Raw genomic sequence first — 19,907 nt, 5'->3', positions numbered from 1 at the left:
AAGGCCAGCGCCTCCGCAGGCTCGGGCAGGGGAACAGCTCCATCCAACATGCCTATTACAAGCTCACTCTTGGGAGGCCATGGGAAGGTAGGCAGGGAGAGACAAGAGGGACAGCAAGGGCTCTAGAAGTCTATGAGGAGAGGGCGGCGAGCCAGGCCTCAGCCATTCACTAAGCTGGGGACAGTGGGTCTGGGGATGGCTTAGCGAGGGTGAGCTGAGATGGGGGAGCTGACTGGCTGCAGCCTGGACAACACCAGACAATGCATTTGGTGCGTGTCCCACCACAGGGCTTGGTGGCATGTGCACTCACAAAGTGCTGGCTTCCACCTCGTAGGTCTCCTTAATGTCCACTTTTGTAGAAGAGTCATCTGTAAGGAAGATGCAGAAAACTAAGATGACTTTCAGGGACATAGTGGGGAGGCATTTTGAGTCCAGCCCACTGCTGTATTTACAGGAGACAGTGGCCCCTGGTCTTCAGGGACCCTGCTGTCCTTCATCAAGCTGCCCGCACTCTGGAATGTGCTGTGTGCCTCAGGGCAGGGCTTCCCAGACTTGAGCCCACATACACCCCTCCTGGGGATCCTGGCAAATGCAAATCCTGCTGCAGGCTGGGCTGAAGTCCACATTCACCCATGGCCAGAGCCAACAAAAGCTGTCTTTGAGGTATCACTCATGTGCCAGGCAGGGTTACTGGGGCTTTGTCTCCTTTAACCCAGGCACCTATCACCCCTGTCTTCACTTGTAGATGAGGAAGTAAGTCAGAGAGTTACGCAACTTGGCCCAGGTCACACAGCAGAAACCACAGTCACAGCCGGGCAGTCTGACTCCCCATCTGAACCCAGCGAGGCCACAGGATTCCCAAGACCCTCAGACCAGCAAAGGGTCTGGCACTGAGCAGCTATATTCAACAAATGACATTAGGTCCGTGTGACACAGACTGTAATTTGCTATTTCAAACCTGAGGAAGGCACGTTTCACACCAGCACAGACAGTGAGTGAAAGCTTTGTGAGCGAGGCAGGTGAGTGTTGCAGAGAGGGGTAAGATTTTAAATGAAGCAGAGGGAGAGGCTGGGAGATAAAAGGGACATTTCTGGCACTAGGAACAAGGTAAGTATGGAGGGCAGAATAATGACCCCCCAAAGACGTCCACATCCTAATCCCTGGAATTGGTGAATATGTTACCAATTTCAAAGGGGAGTAAAGGATGCTAATCAGCTGACCTTGAAATAGGGAGATGACCCTGGAGAATTTGGGTGGGCTCAATGTGATTGCAAGAGTCCTGAAATGCAGAGGAAGCTGACAGTCAAAGGAAGATGTGACTGTGGAAGAGGTCACGTGGCTGGCTGTGAAGACAGAGGAAGGGCCATGAGCCAAGGCATGCAGCCGCCTTTAGGAGCTGGAAAGACAAGGAAATGGCTTCTTCTCTGGAGCCTCCAGAAGGAACCAGCCCTGTGGACACCTCAACTTTAGCCCAGTGGGACCCACAATGGACTCTTAACGTATAGAATTGTAAGAGAATATATTTCTGCTGTTTATGCTGCTATGTTTCGGCATAGCTGTAGTAGAGAGAACACGGCAAGCAAAACTCCAAGGCAGAAATAAGCAGAGAATGCATGCATGTGCATATGGGTGTGTGTAACGTGTGCACATCTGTGTGTGGATCCCACGGGGAGGTCTTGGGAAAGGCTGGCAGGGGAAGAAGCCCACTTCAGCAACCCCCAGTAGTGGTGTTACATGATGTGTTTACTTTATGAAAATTCATTCAGCTGTACATGTATGACTTGTGTACTTCTCAGTAAAAAAAAATTATTAAAGAAAAAAAGGCCCTTTGGGAATTTTAAAGCACAAGGGCCAAACCAGTCACACTAAAACTGAATGTTTAATTACAGCTCTATAAATCATCTGCTACTCATATGGTACATTCCTCTGGATAAGCTGTTGACTTCTAAGCCTCCACTTCCCCATCTCTAAAATGGGGATGAAGATTGCACCTATCTCGCTGGGCCACCGAGGACTAAATGAGATAGAGAGGATGCCTGAGAGCTCAGCAGCTGTCTCTCTGCAGCTGCTGGGCCAACACAAGGCGTGTGGTGCCCACAAAGGGCTCTGGCACCAGCAGCAAGAAAGGGAAGAAGGAGGCACTGAGGAGCAGCCCTCACACCAGCACAGGCTTCTCCACCATTTACTCTCTTCACTGAGATGTGCGAGTTACTGGGGAAAGGGCAGAGGGCTGGGACTTATCTCCGTAAAAAGAAGAAATTGTACTCAACAAGCCGCACTGTTTCCAACAGCCTTTTTTTTTTCTTGGTATTTTTTAGTAGAGACAGGGTTTCTCCATGTTGGTCAGGCTGGTCTTGAACTCCCGACCTCAGGTGATCCGCCCGCCTCAGCCTCCCAAAGTGCTGGGATTACAGGCGTGAGCCACCACACCCAGCCTCCAACAGCTTTTTATGCACCTCAATTTATGTAACCCATTAATCCTCAATAAGTAATACATCTGAAAAACAGATGATGTTTTTGAAGACTTAACTCAAGTGAGCTTGCTGATGAAGTGTTTTCAATGGACTAACAGACTCCTGAAAATGCTGTGTGGGCCATGCAGGAAGAGACAGCTCTGGGGTACCTTCCATTCTTCCCCATCTGCCACTGCTCCACCACTGCCAGCTGGCCTCCCAGGGCAGCCTGAGCAGCTTCCCATGGGTCTGGCCATGGTCCTGGAAGGAGTTTCACATTAAGAGCAGCCATAGTCTGGGCACACTGAAAAGGAGGCTCCCCAGACCCACTCTCAGCCTCCCCAATTCCATCACAGGCCCCAGTGCTAGGAGCCTTCTCCAGGCTCTTTGTTCCGAGTTAAGTGAAGTGACTTTAGCCACAAGTGGTTCCAAAAAAGTGTTCACAGACCCCAAATTTATTCCAGGAAGCCATAGTGCTGACCTGGTGCAACTCGCTCAAGGACAGGTGACACTTCTGCCTTCATGAAACCCTATGGGCTAATGTGAATAGCAAAGTCTGGAAACAAAAGGCCACCATGTCACAGCAGTAACTGCGCTATTCCAGGAGTAACTCATGGGGAGCTGGGGGCCACTGCAGTAGCCCCTCCTGTCCCTGCTCCCACCCGCTGCCCACTCTCACTCAACATACCGCTGTGCAGGGACAGGTGGTGGGTGGGGGTAGAGGCCCCATCAAATATCGCTCTGTCCAGAAAGTCGATGGTGGACTCCGTGTAAACAACCTGGAAGACCTGGCCTAGCAGACAGCAAAGCTCCTCCGCAGCGACCTGCAGTGGGGGACAGCAGCTGCTCGGTCAGTCTGGCTGGAGACTGCACCTTCCCAGGCGGCTTCCAGGATACCTGGGGCAGCCCAGATGCTCAATAAACATGAATGAAGAGTGGATACCAGAATGTGTCCCTCTGCCTTTCACTGACCCAAAGGGGTGTCAAAAGAGAGACCCAGCCAACTGCCCCAGGACTCTATCTAGGACTGCCATGTGGCCCAGTGGTGGTATTCCAAGTGTGAGGGGACTGTGCAGGGCAAAAGTGTTAGCTGCCAGCCCAACGTCCTCTTTCCATTAACCTGACCTATCAACACCCTCATAACCCTATCCCAGCCCAGGAAAGAGGTGAGAGGAGATACCATCAGTATCACAGCCCACCTGGAGGCGTTTCTAACAGCTATAAAACAGTTTTATAACAGTGTGCTGTCTAAAGCAGAGGCTCTCAACTGGGGCAATTTTTGTACCCCTCCCAGGGGACATGTAGCAATATCTGGAGACATTTTCAGCTGTCACAAGGGGAGAAGCTGGGATGCTGCTCAACACCCTACAATGCACAGGGCAGCCTCCCACAATGGAAAATTATCCGGCTAAAAATGACAGTAGCACCAACACTGAGAAATGCTCATTAGAGGATATTTAAGGTGGGTGGTCACTAGTATCCATTTTACAGATATGGAAATTAAACAGAAAGGTGTTAAGTGACTGCCAAGGCCCCACAGCTATTGGGTGGCTGAGGGGGCCCCAAATCCTAGCCTACAAGGGCCCAGCCCTTGGCTCTTCCAGGTTGTGAGGAATCTGCAAGCACAGTCCTTAACACCAGGCAGGTCTAGGATGCAGCCCCCAGGCAGGTGACCGCCAATGCCCGCCCATCAGCGTGGGGGCACCTTGAAGAATGATAAGCAAAAAGCTCAGTGGCCAGGTGGTCTCAGAGAAGTTGCTGGGGGTTGGAGATAGGAGGGTCAGAAGGCACAGGGGTGGGAACCGGTGGGGAGCCCGGGCCTGGGGCAGGACCTGGGATGCAGCCATGCGTAGAGGAGCTGTGGGCAGGGCCAGGATGGGGGCAATGCCTGGGGCAGGGTTGAGCAGAGAGAGGTGGGGCTGGGTGGGGACTAGGGTGAGGCAGGGACAGGCAATGGCAGAGGAAGTAGCTGGGGCACCCAGCAGTGCCCAGCACTGTGCTGGGTGTGGCCGGGGTGGGGCTGGCCATGAGCAGGGTCTGGGAGGAGCCAGTTCTGAGTAAGTGGGGCGAGAAAGTCTCACCTTGCTCTCTGCAGCCAGGATGACCAGGCAGCATGCCTCCACGGGCCCAACTGCACTCTCCGACAGGGAGCCTGCACTGAGGCCTCTGGAACTTTCCGCACACAGACTCTGGCTGGGGGAGATCCCTGGGTCCTGGGCTGAGAAGTCAACACCATCTCAGTTTAGTGCAGTGGAAGGGCAGGCATGGGGGCACTTGAGGCAACAGCTGAGGCCACCATGGAAACAGGCTGAGAGGACCTTTACCTGGCTCAGGCACCCACAGAACGACCCAGGTGAAGGGCCTGCACCAGACACACTTCGCTTCTCTAAACAAGGGTGGGAACATGCGACCCCTGAGCTCCAAGGGCACCAGAGCTGCATGTCATCCTGCAGTTTCACACGCTTCAAGTTCATATACAACAGACCACATATACAACCCTGAGAACAGTCACCTCCAGGAGGTTTCCATGTGTTCTGGGGAGTTCCCTTCTTACAGATGGGTAAACTGAGGCATGGGAAAGTGAAAGGCCTGGCCTGAGGGCGTGTGAGTTGCACTGTCCACGTGGCAATCTAGACGGTCAGACCCCAGTGCCCTTGTTTCTAACATCCTACCCATCGCCTCCCTAGACAAATGAGGTTCTCCTGAAATACATGGAGTAACTCAGTGGTTTTCCTGATGGCAGAAGTGAGGCCAATCCCCAGGAAGCAGGGCTCTCACCATCAGTTCGGACCACCCTGGGAGGACTTCAAGACTGAAAACAAAACCTAGAAGTGCCACTAGTGCCAGGGTGTCGGAGGGCAGGCCAGCCTCAGGAGGGAGAAGAAGGCCGTACCAGGCCAGATGCAAAGTTAGCGCATGCACAGAGACAAGGGCTCCATAAGAAACTGTACCTCAAACCCCACAGTGAGACTCCTGGGGCTGCTCTGTCCCTATGGCAGCCACTGGCCACAGGACTACTGAGTATGCAAAATGTGATGAGTCCACATTGAAACGTGTGAGTGCAAACTATACACAGGGTTTCAGAGGTAGGCAAAGAAAGAATGCTATGTAGCTCAACGATTTTTATATTGATTATATACTGATGTAATAATGTTTTGGGTACGGAGGGGTAAATAAAATATATTATTGAAAATAATTGGCCAGGCGCAGTGGCTCATGGCTGTAATCCCAGCACATTGGGAGGCCAAGGCGGGTGGATCACCTGAGGTCAGGAGTTCAAGACCAGCCTGGCCAACATGGTGAAACCCCATCTCTACTAAAAATACAAAAAAATTAGCTGGGCGTGGTGGCTCATGCCTGTAATCCCAGCTACTCGGGGGGCGGAGATTGCAGTGAACCAAGACCACACCATTGCACTCTAGCCTGGGCAACAAGAACCAAACTTGTCTCAAAAAAAAAAAAAGGCGGGCACAGTGGCTCATGCCTGTAATCCCAGCACTTTGGGAGGCCAAGGTGGGCGGATCACAGGGTCAGGAGATCAAGATCATCCTGGCTAACACGGTGAAATACTATCTCTACTAAAAATACAAAAAATTAGCCAGGCATGGTGGCGGGAGCCTGTACTCCCAGCTACTCAGGAGGCTGAGGCAGGAGAATGGCGTGAACCTGGGAGGCAGAGCTTGCTGAGATCACGGCACTACACTCCAGCCTGGGCAACACAGCGAGACTCCGTCTCAAAAAAAAAAAAAAAATTTACTTGTTTCCCTTTACTTTTTTTCTTTTTTTGGTATGAGTTTGGTAAGAAATCTCTACCTTTTAAACATTTTTAAATGTTGGCTCCCTGGTGTGTGCCTGTGGTAGTTCTCAAGGAAGCAGGGTGGGCAGCCTAAGGATGCGGGCAGCGAGTTGTGTACCTCTCCTGTATCATCCAGGAAGTGCTACCACGGGTGCACGGGTGACCCTGCCCCATCTGGCACCAACTCAAGTCACCACCCTCCAAGCAGCTCCTGCCACATGGATCCTATTGCAGCTAGACCTGGCCCCCAACTTCCCCACTCCTGTGCTATCCCAAATACCAGCATACTTTTGGTCCAAAGAGGCACAGAGACTTGCTTGCACATAGCAGGCACCAAGTAAACGTTAGATATTCACCTGCTAGTCTCTTATGCTGAGAACTCTGGATGCCTAATCCTAAATACAGCAGGGCGGCCCAGTGCAGTGGCTCATGCCCATAGTCCCAACACTTTGGGAGGCTAAGGTAGGAGGATCGCTTGAGGCCAGGAGTTCAAGACCAGCGTGGGCAACATAGAGAGATCTCATCCTTACAAAAAATTTTAAAATATTTTGAAAATTAAAAAATAAACACAGCATGCCTTATGTAATGCAGGGGACACACAACTGCTCTGGTGCATCCACAAAAACAAGGAAGATGGCCCCCAGGACACAGGGATTCACTCTCTTCCTTTAAATCAAAAGTTCTCTCAAAGACCAGAAGTCCTGTTTTTCATCTATTTTTGGAAAGTTTCTCCTATGGCACTCATTCTCTCTCCATTAAAAAAAAATCTGTCATCCATTTCATTTAGCAATGTGTTCTAATAATTAAAGCTGAGAAACTGTCATGCAGCAGAAGAAATAAAGGGAGGAGCCTATCTCCCCTCCCTACCAGCTTGAAACACCTGCAAGAAGCCAGTCAGAAACCAGTCTCCTCACTCCTTGTCCCTAAGGATGTCCCAGGCCTAAGGCCTCCCGCAGGGTCCAAAGGTAGAAAAACAGGAGGGTCACCATGGTGTCGGACAGTATGGCTGGAAGGAGCCACCAACCCAGCCTTCTAGGCCAGATAGGGTGAGTAATGTACATGTGTGTAGGTGTGGTGTGTGCCTGCGTTGGGGAGGGTGTACGGAAGTCTAAGCTACTGCTACACAGAGAACAAAACAGAGCAACAGCCACCTTCATAAACCCCGCCAGTGTTCCCTGTGTAGTTTATGACCACAGCAACCCCAAGCATCTAGACTCACAGGCTTTCAGTGGACTGCTCTCAAGAGCGCACTCAAGCTGGCAGCTTCATGGCTCAAGGGGTCAATAATGAACACACTTGCCAGATTCTCAATGAACTACTGACCTTAAGTGGAACAACAACTTCCCCTCTCTGCTACCTAAAACACAGTGTGTGGTCTAGGCAGACCCACTGTGACCCCTTCACACCCTGCCACTGGCCCTCTGGAAATGAAAGGCTTTGGGATCAACCCAGTCACCAGCAGAGATCCAAGGAGCCCAGGATACTGTCCCCACTGCAACACCAGCCTCGAAACTCAGGACCGGGAGGGGCAAAATACAGGGAGGGTGAACCATGGTCTCTCCCCTCATCCTCAGTGGCCTGAATGCCTGGGCTGGAAGCTGCTGGAAATTAATGGGCAGCTTGGGCTTGGGTCCAGTGAGGCAGCACTGTACTCACCACAGCCAAAAATAACATTCTGCCCAATTCTGCCCAATTCTATCCCATTGTGAAAGCAGCAGACGGCAAGGACACACAAAGAGTAACCTCTATGACCAAGAGCTCCTGGGAGGTCTGGGTCTCATCTTTTCTGTCCCAGGTTTGAGGACACTGTGCAGAGCTCAAAATGTCAGTCAAGCTGAGGTGAGGTCCCTATCCACTGCACTCTCTCTAGGCTCCACCACACCTGGGCAGAGGGGCAACTCCACTGTACCCAGAGGGAGTCAATAGGAGCCCTGCCGGGCAGAGGAACAGGATACTAGTCCTAAATACTGTATCCCAGTATTATTGAGTCCCCAAAGGCTCTTAGTGTGACAGTCACCCCCAGTGTCTGGTAACTGATCTCAAGCCCTCTTCTGGCTGATCTCAGAGACAGGAAAGACAATTATTGGTCGTGACAAACAGCAGCACCCAACACGAAGCTGCAAAAACTGTCTCCAGAACTTCATAAAATTCACACATGTACTCCTTAGGACAAGGACCCTCCTGACCCCTGACCTCCTGTACCTGTCTTCAGGACCACCAGGTGTGCAGCGTCATCCCGAACATAGGAGACGGCGGCGATGTCATGGATGGGCACCCTGAGGATGATATCCTCCCCGTCCCTCCAGGCCAGCTTGACGTTGTACGCAGACAGGCTGAGCACAGCATCGTGCTCCTGAGTCAAGTGTCCCGGAAGCTGGTGGGCTCTCTGGAAGGAATCACAGGGTGTCAGAAATACAGACTCAGCTGTCAACCGGCATGGGGCGCTTCTCCTGAGAATATTGTGCTGGCCGATGTCACACATGTGACAAATGCTGAGTGAATAAGGTCAGTGTTATTCCCCTCAGAACAGTGCTTATTCCAGGGACACCAATGTGTTCAAACCATTTGGGAGATTCTTCTGGAACTGCCTTCAGATTCAGACTTACGGCACGTGGCTTGAAATATCTTGAAAGTGTAAATTTTGGAAACAGCCCAAAATCACATGGAGCAAGTGTCGAGAATCAAGTTAATGTCCATACTAAGGAATAGTCTTTATGGTCAAGAGCCAAGTGTACCCATAATGTGATGGGAGTGGCTCATTCCTCACAGCCACGAGGCCAAGAGTACAGGGACCAAGGGCTGGTGGGGGCTCAGGGCTAGCGCACAGGGTTAAGAGGATAGGGTTACCTTTGCATTGTCTATGAAATGCAGGATTTCAGTCCTACTGGAGGGATTCAGGTATCCTGGTATGGACGTTAACTGACCTAAATACTGAAAGAAAGTGAAAAAAATGCCATGAGAAATGGGAGCTGAGCCAACACCACCATCACTACCACCGAGAGCACAAACCAAGTGCTTCATACTCAGGCCACCAGGCCCATGGGTCTCCATTCCGGCTCGCGTGGAGGCCCAACTCTAGGAAGAGAGTCCTGGGTTCTTACAGAAATCTCTACTGGCTGAGGACAGTGCTGCCCCATCTCCTACTATTCTACAGTGAAGGTCATCATCAAAAGTCCTGCAATGAGTATCCCAAACTACTAGGACCAAAACTACTAGTTTTGGTAGAATCTGTATTCTAAAACAGGGATGGTCAGTGTTTTCTCGTCACTGCTGGGGAAACTGAAAACAATGGCATCATGCACAACTTCACTAAAAAATAAACTTCCTCAATTGCAAAGGTCAACATAGCTGAGAAATGAGCATAAATAGAGAAATGAAGTGCTATGGTTTCAATGTGTCCCCCAAAAAGCATGTGCTGGAAACTTAGTCCCCACATGCAACAGTGCTAAGGGTGGGGTCTTTAAGAGGTGATTAGGCCAGGTGCGGTGGCTCACGCCTGTAATCCCAGCACTTTGGGAGGCTAAGGTGGGCAGATCACCTGAGGCTGGGAGATCGAAACCAGCCTGACCAACATGGAGAAACCCCATCTCTACTAAAAATACAAAATTAGCTGGACGTGGTGGTGCACGCCTGTAATCTCAGCTACTCAGGAGGCTGAGGCAGGATAATTGCTTGAACCTGGGAGGCGGAGGTTGTGGTGAGCCAAGATTGCTCCATTATACTCCAGCCTGGGCAACAAGAGCAAAACTCCAACTCAAAAAAAAAAAAGAAAAGAGCTGATTAGGCCACGAGAGCTCTGCCCTTGTGAGCTGATTAATGCTGTTATCCTGGGAGAGGGTTTGTTATCTCAGGAGCAGGTTCCTGATGAAAGGATGAATTTGACCCCCTTCCCTCTCCTGCCCTTCCACCTTTCGCCCTGGGATAACATAAGATGCAGATGCAGCCCCTCACCAGCTGTGCCCTTCAACCTTAAACCTCCTAGCCTCCAGAACGATACGATTTTTTTTTTTTTTGAGACAGGGTCTCACTCTATCACACAGGCTGGGGTGCAGAGGCGTGATCTTGGCTCACTGCAACCTCTGCCTCCCAGGCTCAAAGCAATTGTCCCACCTTAGCCTCCTGAGTAGCTGGTACTACAGGTGTGTGCCACCACGCCTGGCTAATTTTTGTAGAGACAGGGTTTTGCCATGTAGCCCAGGCTGGTCTCGAACTCTTGGACTTAAGCAATCTGCTCACTGCAGCTTCCCAAAGTGCTGGGATTACAGGTGTGAGGCACCATGCCCAGCCTAGAAATTTCTATTCATTATAAATTTCCCAGTCTGTGGTATCTGTTATAGCAGCACAAAACATTTAGTAAACAGGTTTTTTTGGTCACACATGGCCATGAGGCACTTGGCTTAGCAAAACTCCATAATGCAGGGCCTCAGGTGTAGAAGGCTGTGGGCGGCAGCACTGTACCTGCTGTGCTCCTGCCTGCATCTTACCAACCACCATAACATTTTCAATGTTTCTGTTTTTTAAAATGGGTTGCTGATTCTTCCCAAGAACAGGCTTCTTGCACTCAACATTTCTCAGTTGTTCATTCCCTCACACAGTTAAGTTCTCTATTAAAAAAGAATGAAATGGGACTTTCCAATTTCCTGTCCAGCTTGTAAAGGCTCAGAAGTCATCACTCCCATCCTCACAACAAGAAAGCTGGCAAACTTAAAATCAATGACTGTTCTCAGATCCATCAGATAATTGAGGTCACATGAAAAAACAATAACCCCAAAGATGGAGAGACAGATGTGCAATGCTAAGAATCACAGCTCATTGCGGGGCAGAAATCCTAGAGCCAGCACCAGCAGAGAGGAAAGGGGAACTGACAAATGGCAGAGACTGAGCATGGACCAGTATGAGACAAAAACTCCAGGGGAATAGTCACTGGGGAGGTCCCCATACCAGTCTGAGTTTTACCTCCAGGAGCCCCACCAGGCTCTCAGGGTGAGACTGGAGAAACATCTCCTCATACTCTGGTAGGAGGAGGGAAAAATACATCATTTAAAAGTATAACCAGGCCAGGTGTGGTGGCTCATGCCCATAATCCCAGGACTTTGGATGGCCAAGGCGGGAGGTTTGCTTGAGGCCAGGAGTTTGAGACCAACCTGGGAAACATGGTGAGACCCTATCTCTACAACAAGAACAACAACAGCAACAACAACAACAAAATAGTTGGGCATGGCAGTGTGCCTGTGGTGCCAGCTACTCAGGAGGCTGAGGTGGGAGGATCATTTGAGCCCAGGAGGTTGAGGCTGCAGTGAGTCATGATGGTGCCACTGCACTCCAGTTTCCCAACCAATATATAAAGGGCTCAGAGGTCATCTCAAAAAAAAAAAAAAAAGAAAGAAAGAAAGAAAAAGGCATGACCAGAGCATTCTGTTATCCTTAACAAAGGGCTTTCCTCAAGGAAAACTATTTTATCAGAGCCTAACCACCTAGGGGTAAGGCAACACCCAATTCCTGCCTCCTCTATCGTTTATGTCTCTCCTAAGGGGGAGGAAAAAAACAAAACTGAGAAGCACATGTGAAGGCCACGGCCCAGGGACACAGGCTCACTAAAACACTGAGACCTAATCCCAGGACTACAGAACACTTCCTCTCCCCTGAAAGCCACATCAACAGGACCCCTGTGTAATAACAGGGATGCACACCTATAAGAACTGCAGGCCTCAGACTCTATTTAAGAAGGAATCTTGAAGAAAACCCAAAAACAATGGAAGACAAAAACAAGGACACACAGGAGATTTTTATCCCCCAGCATCACAAGGGCAGCAAACAGTAAACACAGCCCAACTCCCAGCCAGACAAACATACCTCACACTAAGGCCTATTAACCTGACACCTAAGTTCCTCATATCAGAACCAGACTCAGACATGGTGGAGATTTTGGAACTACCAGATTGGGAATTTAAAACAACTACGATTAATATGGTAATGGCTCTAACGGAAAAAGTAGACATCATGTAAGAACAGATAGGCAGCATAAGCAGAGATGGAAACCCTAAGCAACAATCAGTAGGAAATGCCAGAAAGCAAAAGTCCTGTAACAGCAATGGGGACTGCCTTCAACAGGCTCAAGAGGCTGGACACAGCCAAGGAGAGACTCTCTGAGCTTAAGAATACGTCAACAGAAACTTCCAAACGTGAAAAGCAAAGGGAAAAAAGAACGAAAGAAAGAAAACAGAATATGCAAGAACTGTGGGACAGTTACAAAAAGTGTAACATATGTGCAATGAGGACATCAAGAGAAAGAAAAGAACACAATAACTATTTGGAGTAATGAGAGCTGAGAAGTTCCCCAAACTAATGTCAGACACCCATCCACAGATCCAATAAGGTCAGAGAACACGAAACGGTAAAAAGCAGTAATCTACACTGAGGCAAATCACATCAAACTGCAGAAATCAAAGACAAAAAGAAAATTAGAAAGGAAGATTATCTCTTTGCAGAAATCTGGGAATTTTTTCCACAGGAAAAAAAATCCTACCTATAAAATGGCAAGAACAAGAATGACACTGGATTTCTCTTCAGGAACCATCCAAGCAAGAAGAGAGAGGAGGGAACTATTTGATTCTGTATCCAGTGAAATTATCCTTCAAAAGTGAAAGAGAAATAAGGATTTTTATCAGAAAAACAAAAACTCAGGGATTTAACATTTCAAGAAAAGTTAAAAGAACTTCTTCAGAGAGAATGAAAATGATTTGGTCAGAAACTCTGATCTATGTCAAGAAGGGGAAAAGCATCAGAGAAGAAATAAATGTAGGTAAAATTAATCTTTTATTTTTCTTATTTTAATTGCTCTAACACATTAACAGTTTGTTCAAAATAAAATTTGTGTATTGGGTGACTGTAGCCTAAGGATAAATGAAATAAATGACAGCAATGTTATAAGCAGTGGGAGGAGTGAATTGGGAATACTTGGTTACAAGGTATTTGTACTACCTGTGAAGCAGCACAGCATTATTTGAAAGTGGATTTTGATTAGTTGTGAATGTATATTGCAAACCCTAAGGCAACCACTAAAATAGATATATATATATATACACACATACACATTTTTGAGACAGGGTCTTGCTCTGTTGCCCAGGCTGGAGTGCAGTGGCACAATCACAGCTCACTGCAGCCTCAACCTCCCAGGCTGAAGCGATCCTCCCACTAGTAGATGAGACTACACGCACATGCCACCAGGCCCAGCTAATTTTTGTATTTTTTGTAGAGACAGACAGGGTTTTGCCATGTTGCCCAGGCTGGTCTCGAACTCCTGAGCTCAATCAATCTGCCCACCTCGGCCTTCAAAAGTGCTGGGAATACAGGCATGAGCCACCGCACCCAGCCTGTATTTTTTTTCTTTCTTTCTTTCTTTTTTTTTTTTAACAGACAGGGTTTCGCCACATTGCCTAGGCTAGTCTCAAACTCCTAGGCTCAAGTGATCCTCCTGCCTTGGCCTCCCAAAGTGCTGGGATTACAAGCATGAGCCACCATGCCTGGCCAAAACTTTTAAACAAAAAATCAGCAAACTGAATCCAATAATGTATTAATAATTATACACCACGACCAAGCAGGATTTATCCCAGGTGTGCAAGGCTGATTCAATGTTCAAATATCAATCGTAGCGGGGGCAGTGACTCATGCCTATAATCCCAGCATTTAGGGAAGCCAAGATGGGTGGATCACCTGAGGTCAGGAGTTCAAGACTAGTGTGGCCAACATGGTGAAACCCCATCTCTACTAAAAATAAGAAAATTAGGCTGGTCATGGTAGCTCACACCTGTAATCCCAGCACTTTGAGAGGCCAAGGTAGGTGGATCATCTGAGGTCAGGAGTTTGAGACCAGCCTGGCCAACATGGCAAAACCCCGTTTACACTAAAAATACAAAAAAAAAAAAAAAAAAAAATTAGCTGGGCGTGGTGGCAGGTGCCTGTAATCCCAGCTACTCAGGAGGCTGAGGCAAGATCGTGCCACTGCTTTCCAGCCTGGGTGACAGAACAAAACTCTGTCTCAAAAAAAAAAAAATCGTTGTAATCCATCACATCAACTGGCTAAAGAAAAATCATATGATCGTAGCAATAGATGTAGAAAAAGCATTTGACAAATCTAACACCCATTCATGACAAAAACTCTCAGCAAACCAGGAATAGAGACTTCCTGAACTAATTAAAAACATCTATTTATGAAACTGGAAACCATCATTCTCAACAAACTATTGCAAGGACAAAAAAACAAACACCGCATGTTCTCACTCATAGGTGGGAATTGAACAATGACAACACATGGACACAGGAAAGGGAACATCACACACCGGGGACTGTTGTGGGGTGGGGGGAAGGGGGAGGGATAGCATTAGAAGATATACCTAATGCTAAATGATGAGTTAATGGGTGCAGCACACCAACATGGCACATGTATACATATGTAACAAACCTGCACGTTGTGCACATGTACCCTAAAACTTAAAGTATAAAAAAAAAAAAAAAACACCCTAAAGCGAACATCATACTTAATGGCAAAAAAGTTAGATATCTTCCCCCTAAGATCAGGAACAAGGCAAAGATGTACCCTCTTATCACTATGATTTAACATCATATAGAAGTTAAATTGCTGACAGATGACCTCTCTGACTGGGAACCAAGCAAGGAGGTCACTCTGGAGATTTCCGAATCCAAGCAACGTAAACACGGTGACATGAGTCAGTCTACCTGCTGCTATGCAATGTAGCCTTCTCACTGGATGGAGCAGGAAACAGGCAGAAGAGTTACTGGCTGAAGCACACTCAGGGCACGCTAGCAAATACAAGTTCATCTTGGGCTTAGTCAGATGGGCAACCTAAACTTCAGAACTGCGTGTGCTGGGCAGCTCCATAAGGAAATGTATAGTTATTCCAAGAAGTTTTATATTTCATAAGGTGAGGATGGAAGTGGGGAGGGAAGAATGCAAAAGTATGTATTGGCTTCCCCAATCTCTATAGTGCTGGTAAGACCCTTCTGATAATTAGAGCAGTTTCAGAACAAATAAGCAGCACATCCAAGTACTGGCTCATCCTTAGCTTGTCATCAGTGAACATTTTGGAATGTTTCCACAGACCTGCCCTTAGCTGAGGCCTTTCCATCCTCTTCCTATCTGCTCATATAAACCAAATGTAGATACTGCTTACATTTATCAGTAATAAATTTCAACTATTTTCATACTTCCTGATTTCAAAACTTACTACACCACCACAGTCATGGAAAGAGTGTGATATAAAGACAGACACTGACCAATGGATTGGAAAAGAGAGCCCAAGGCCAGGCGCGGTGGCTCACACCTGTAATCCTAGCACTTTGGGAGGCCGAGGCGGGTGGATCACGAGGTCAGTATATCAAGACCATCCTGGCCAACATGGTGAAACCCCGTCTCTACTAACAATACAAAACTTAGCCGGGTGTGGCGGCGCACACCTGTAGTCCCAGCTACTTGGGAGGCTGAGGCAGGGGAGCTGCTTGAACCCAAGAGGCAGAGGCTGCAATGAGTCGAGATCATACCACTGCACTCCAGCCTGGGTAACAGAGTGAGACTCCATCTCAAAAAAAAAAAAAAAAGAAAAGAAAGAAAGAAAGAAAGAAAAAAAGAGAGCCCAAGAAAGACCCTTGTGTATATGGTCAGATTATTTTCAACAAGGGTGCCATGATGAGCATTCAATGGGGAAAAGACAGTCTTTTCAACAAATGGTGCTGGGAAAACTGGATATCCACAGGCAAAAGAATGAAGTTTAGACCCTTTACCTAACAATATTTACAAAGATTAACTCAAAATGGGTCAAATATATAAATGTAAGACCTAAAACTATAAAATTCTTAGAAGAAAACACAGGAAAAGCTTCATGATATTGGATTTATCAATGATTTCTTGGCTATCACGCCAAAAGCACAGGCAACAAAAGAAAAACAAATCTGGACTTCACCAAAATTAAACACTTTTGTGTGCCAAAGCATACAATCAACAAGGTGAAAAAACCCACAGTATGGGAGAAAATGTTTCCAATCATATCTGATAAGGGATTAATATCTAAAATATATAAAGAAGTCCTAGAACTCAACAACCAAAAACCAAACAACCCAATTAAAAACTGGGCAAATGACTTGACATTTCTCTAAAGATACACAGATGGCCAATAAGCCAAGCATGAGAAAAGATTTTCAACATCAATAGTTATTAGGGAAATGCAAATCAAAACTGTAATGAAATACCACTTCACACCCACTAGGATGGCTACTTTTTTCTTTTAATAGTGACGGGGGTGGGGTCTCACTATGTTGCCTAGGCTGGTCTTGAACTCCTGAGCTCAACTGATCCTCCTGCCTCAGCCTCCCAAAGTGCTAGGATTACAGACGTGAGCCACCACACCCAGCCTAGATGGCTATTTAAAAAAGGGAAAATTACAATTGTTGGCAAAGATATGGAGATATTGAAACCCTGTGCGTTACTGATGGGAATGTAAAATGATACTCCTGTGAAAAGCAATATGGTGGTTCCTCAAAAAATTAAACATGGAATTAGCATATGATTCAGTAATTCCACTTCTGGGTATATATACAAAAGAAATAAAAGCAGGGGCTTGAAAAGACATTTGTACACCCATGTTCATAGCAGCATGATTCACAATCAACTAAAGCAAGAAACAACTCAAATGTTCATTGACAGATAAATGAATAAACCAAATGTGATCTATACATACAATGAAATATTATTCAGCCTTAAAAGCAATGGAAATGCTGACACATGCTACAACATGGAAGAACCTTGAGGGCACTGTGCTAAGCGAAATAAGCCAGTCACAAAAGGACAAATATTGTATGATTCCACTTACATAAGATACCTAGAGTAGTCAAATCATAGAGACAAAAGTAAAGCAGTGGTTGCCAGGGGCTGTGGGAGGGGGATGGAGAGGCATTGTCTAACAGGAACATGGTTTCAGTAAGGGCTGGTGGGAAGCTCTGGAGATGGATAGTGCTGATGGTTGCACAACAATGTGAATTGATTTTATGCCATTGAACTCTACACTTCAAAATGATTAAGACAGTAAATCTTTTTTTTGAGATGGAGTCTCGCTCTGCCACCTAGGCTGGAGTGCAGTGGTGCGATCTCAGCTCACTGCAACCTCCGCCTCCTGGGTTCAAGCAGTTATCTGCCTCAGCCTCCCAAATAGCTCGGATTACGGGCACCCGTCACCACACCCAGCTAATTTTTTTGTATTTTTAGTAGAGACGGGGTTTCACCATCTTGGCCAGGCTGGTCTTGAACTCCTGACCTCGTGATCCACCCGCCTTAGCCTCCCAAAGTGCTGGGATTACAGGCATGAGCCACTGGGCCCAGCCAATAATAAATCTTATGTATATTTTACTACAATAAAAAATTTCATCTTATTAGCTTTATTCAATTTCATTTGCTATCCCTCCTAGTTTTGTATCATCCACAAATATTATTCTCTGTTCTCAAAAGGGTAATAAAAAATATTGACTAAGATGGGGTCATATGTCAAGTGCTTTGCTGAAACAAAAGTACCCCGGAATTATGTTTACAGAATTGTACAGGAATTCTCCCTGGCCTCCCTGTGGCTGGGGTGACATGACATCACCATCATTATCTTGCTTTTCTTTGGTGTTATCCAAAATCTGGCCATGATGCTTCAAAAACTCAGGCTCACAGATCTCTAAAGAGGATTCACGATTCTACTTTCTTCGTATAGGGATGAATCTTTACTCATTTGAGATTTTTTTCACTGTGAAATATTTATAGTAGGAAAACAACTTTTATCAATAAAGAAAAAGTACAGCTCTAATCCTTGTTCTAATATCTGAATAGGATACGGTATGTATGCCTCCTGGACAGTTCTCAAAATGGGCTCCCCATCTGCCCTGGGGAACCCTGTCTCCTGGGTGTCCCCTGGCCAACACCCAGTGCCCCTATGGCAATGCCATGCCCAGCCCACACCCACTGTCCCAGCAAGCCAAGAGCACAGCTACGGTGAAGCAGTGAGAGAGCAAGGGGACATCTGACCAGCCAGCCATCAGCTCCATCAGTTCTGGGATTAGTGAAAGAAGACGGTATGGCCAGGTGGCCTCTCACACACCCTTGCCTGACTGCCAACCACACGGCTCCACGCTGGCAGGCTCACCACCTCCTCAAGCACCTTGTCTAGGGGGTGGGGTAGGGGAGTTGGCTCTAAACAGAAAGTTCTTCTAAAAATAACTTCTGACAAGATATGTTTTTTTTTTTTTTAATATTGATCCTAAATCAGTCTCCCCATAACTTCTCTTTATTGGCCTTGATTGATAAAGTTCCCGTGGCAGGGTCTGGGCCCTAACAGGGAAGGAACAGGATTCTGAGATTTGGGATGGGGATAGCTGGGTAAATGCCTTTGAGAACCTTAGTCCTCAAATTCTTCTTAACACTGTGCCTACAGAAGTGACCTATCCCCTTTTGTTGTACAACAGAAGCCCCCCACACACTCCTTGCTTGAATATAACACATAGGCCTCAAATGAAATGGGAATCTCATGAGATACTACTTGCTCTCCCCAGAATCTGCCCTGTCCTCCTCCATGGCTGAGACCGGCTACGGGATGTGTCTAACGAGTTCTGACAGAGCTGGGGAATGCACCTGGGAGAGGACCTCAAGGTGCTGGATCCAGGGGGACAGAATATTAAGCTGAATGAGAGATCTTCTCTACTAGGGCATGTACTATAACACAGCATTTAACACCCTGAGAAGGGGTCCAGAGGCCATTCTCAGACACTGCTGGCAGGCTCTTCAAAGTTCAGCCAAAGTGATGGCTCATATTAAAGCAGAGATTGTGGGACTGCTGTGGCAAAGTGGATCCAGGTATCGAAAGGCTCGGGGAAGTAGACATACTATAATCGACATACAAAATGACAGGAAAGCCCACCAGTGGCCCATGTCCCTCAGGAGAACATGATGGCATTCCATCAACCATGGCACTAATGAGTGTGCAGAAGGTCTACAGGCATCACTGGGAAGCTCTGTGCTGGCCAGCCTCCGAAGGGGAAGCTAACCATCAGGTGTGCGTGTACAGAACTGGGCTCCCCAGGAGCAAGGGGGTAATAAGACCTTCCCTAGCAGAAGCCAGGGAGCAGCACTGACTCGCATAGAGCAGGTGTAGGTGTCAGCCGGTAATAGGCAGCAAAGTCAAAATAGCAGCCAGGGGAGCCTGGGATCCATGCAGGGATCTATGGAGATGGCTCACAGAATGCTGGAGTTTCCATGGGCAGGACAGATAGGAAGCCAACAAGGGTGCTGCTTACTATATATAAAGAAGAAAATCAAAACGGAATAAGCAGAAGGCTAAGGTGAGCTTCTACAATGCAAAGTATCAATCCCTGACTCCGTTTCTAGATCTGGAGCAGCTCTCAGACTCAGAAACACTGACTGAACGAGAGACCAAGCCTGCATGGGAGTCGACCTGCAACACCAAGGCAAGAACACACCACAGTGATTTCCCCAGCTCTTCCCAAAGGGACTTCATTCACCTGGGTAAAAGTACCATAGGAACTGAAAGTCTTCAGAGGTTTTTGAAATAGAGGGTCTGAGACAATGCATATACTTAGGGACCCAAACTGTCAAA

At 47.4% G+C, this 19,907-nt stretch overlaps 1 protein-coding gene across 7 annotated transcripts in view; it reads right to left on the bottom strand.

Annotated features, from left to right (window-relative positions):
- Positions 1-19,907, bottom strand: part of CCM2 (CCM2 scaffold protein) — a 76,600-nt gene that overhangs the window by 3,355 nt on the left and 53,338 nt on the right. For 2 of the 7 annotated variants that reach the window (XM_034964052.4, XM_034964055.4), the window contains 6 exons: positions 9,097-9,180; positions 8,452-8,635; positions 4,535-4,671; positions 3,142-3,277; positions 1,221-1,343; positions 311-368 (listed from right to left, as the gene is read on the bottom strand). In XM_034964052.4, coding sequence (XP_034819943.1) covers positions 311-368; positions 1,221-1,343; positions 3,142-3,277; positions 4,535-4,671; positions 8,452-8,635; positions 9,097-9,180 — 722 coding nt within the window. The remainder of the gene's footprint in view (positions 1-310; positions 369-1,220; positions 1,344-3,141; positions 3,278-4,534; positions 4,672-8,451; positions 8,636-9,096; positions 9,181-19,907) is intronic. The other 5 variants (XM_034964054.4, XM_034964056.4, XM_034964053.3 and 2 more) reach the window with 4 other exon arrangements.

Source organism: Pan paniscus, chromosome 6 (assembly GCF_029289425.2).
Source record: "Pan paniscus chromosome 6, NHGRI_mPanPan1-v2.0_pri, whole genome shotgun sequence".
Lineage (NCBI taxonomy): Eukaryota > Metazoa > Chordata > Mammalia > Primates > Hominidae > Pan > Pan paniscus.
This window is presented reverse-complemented; position numbering and strand designations above follow the sequence as displayed.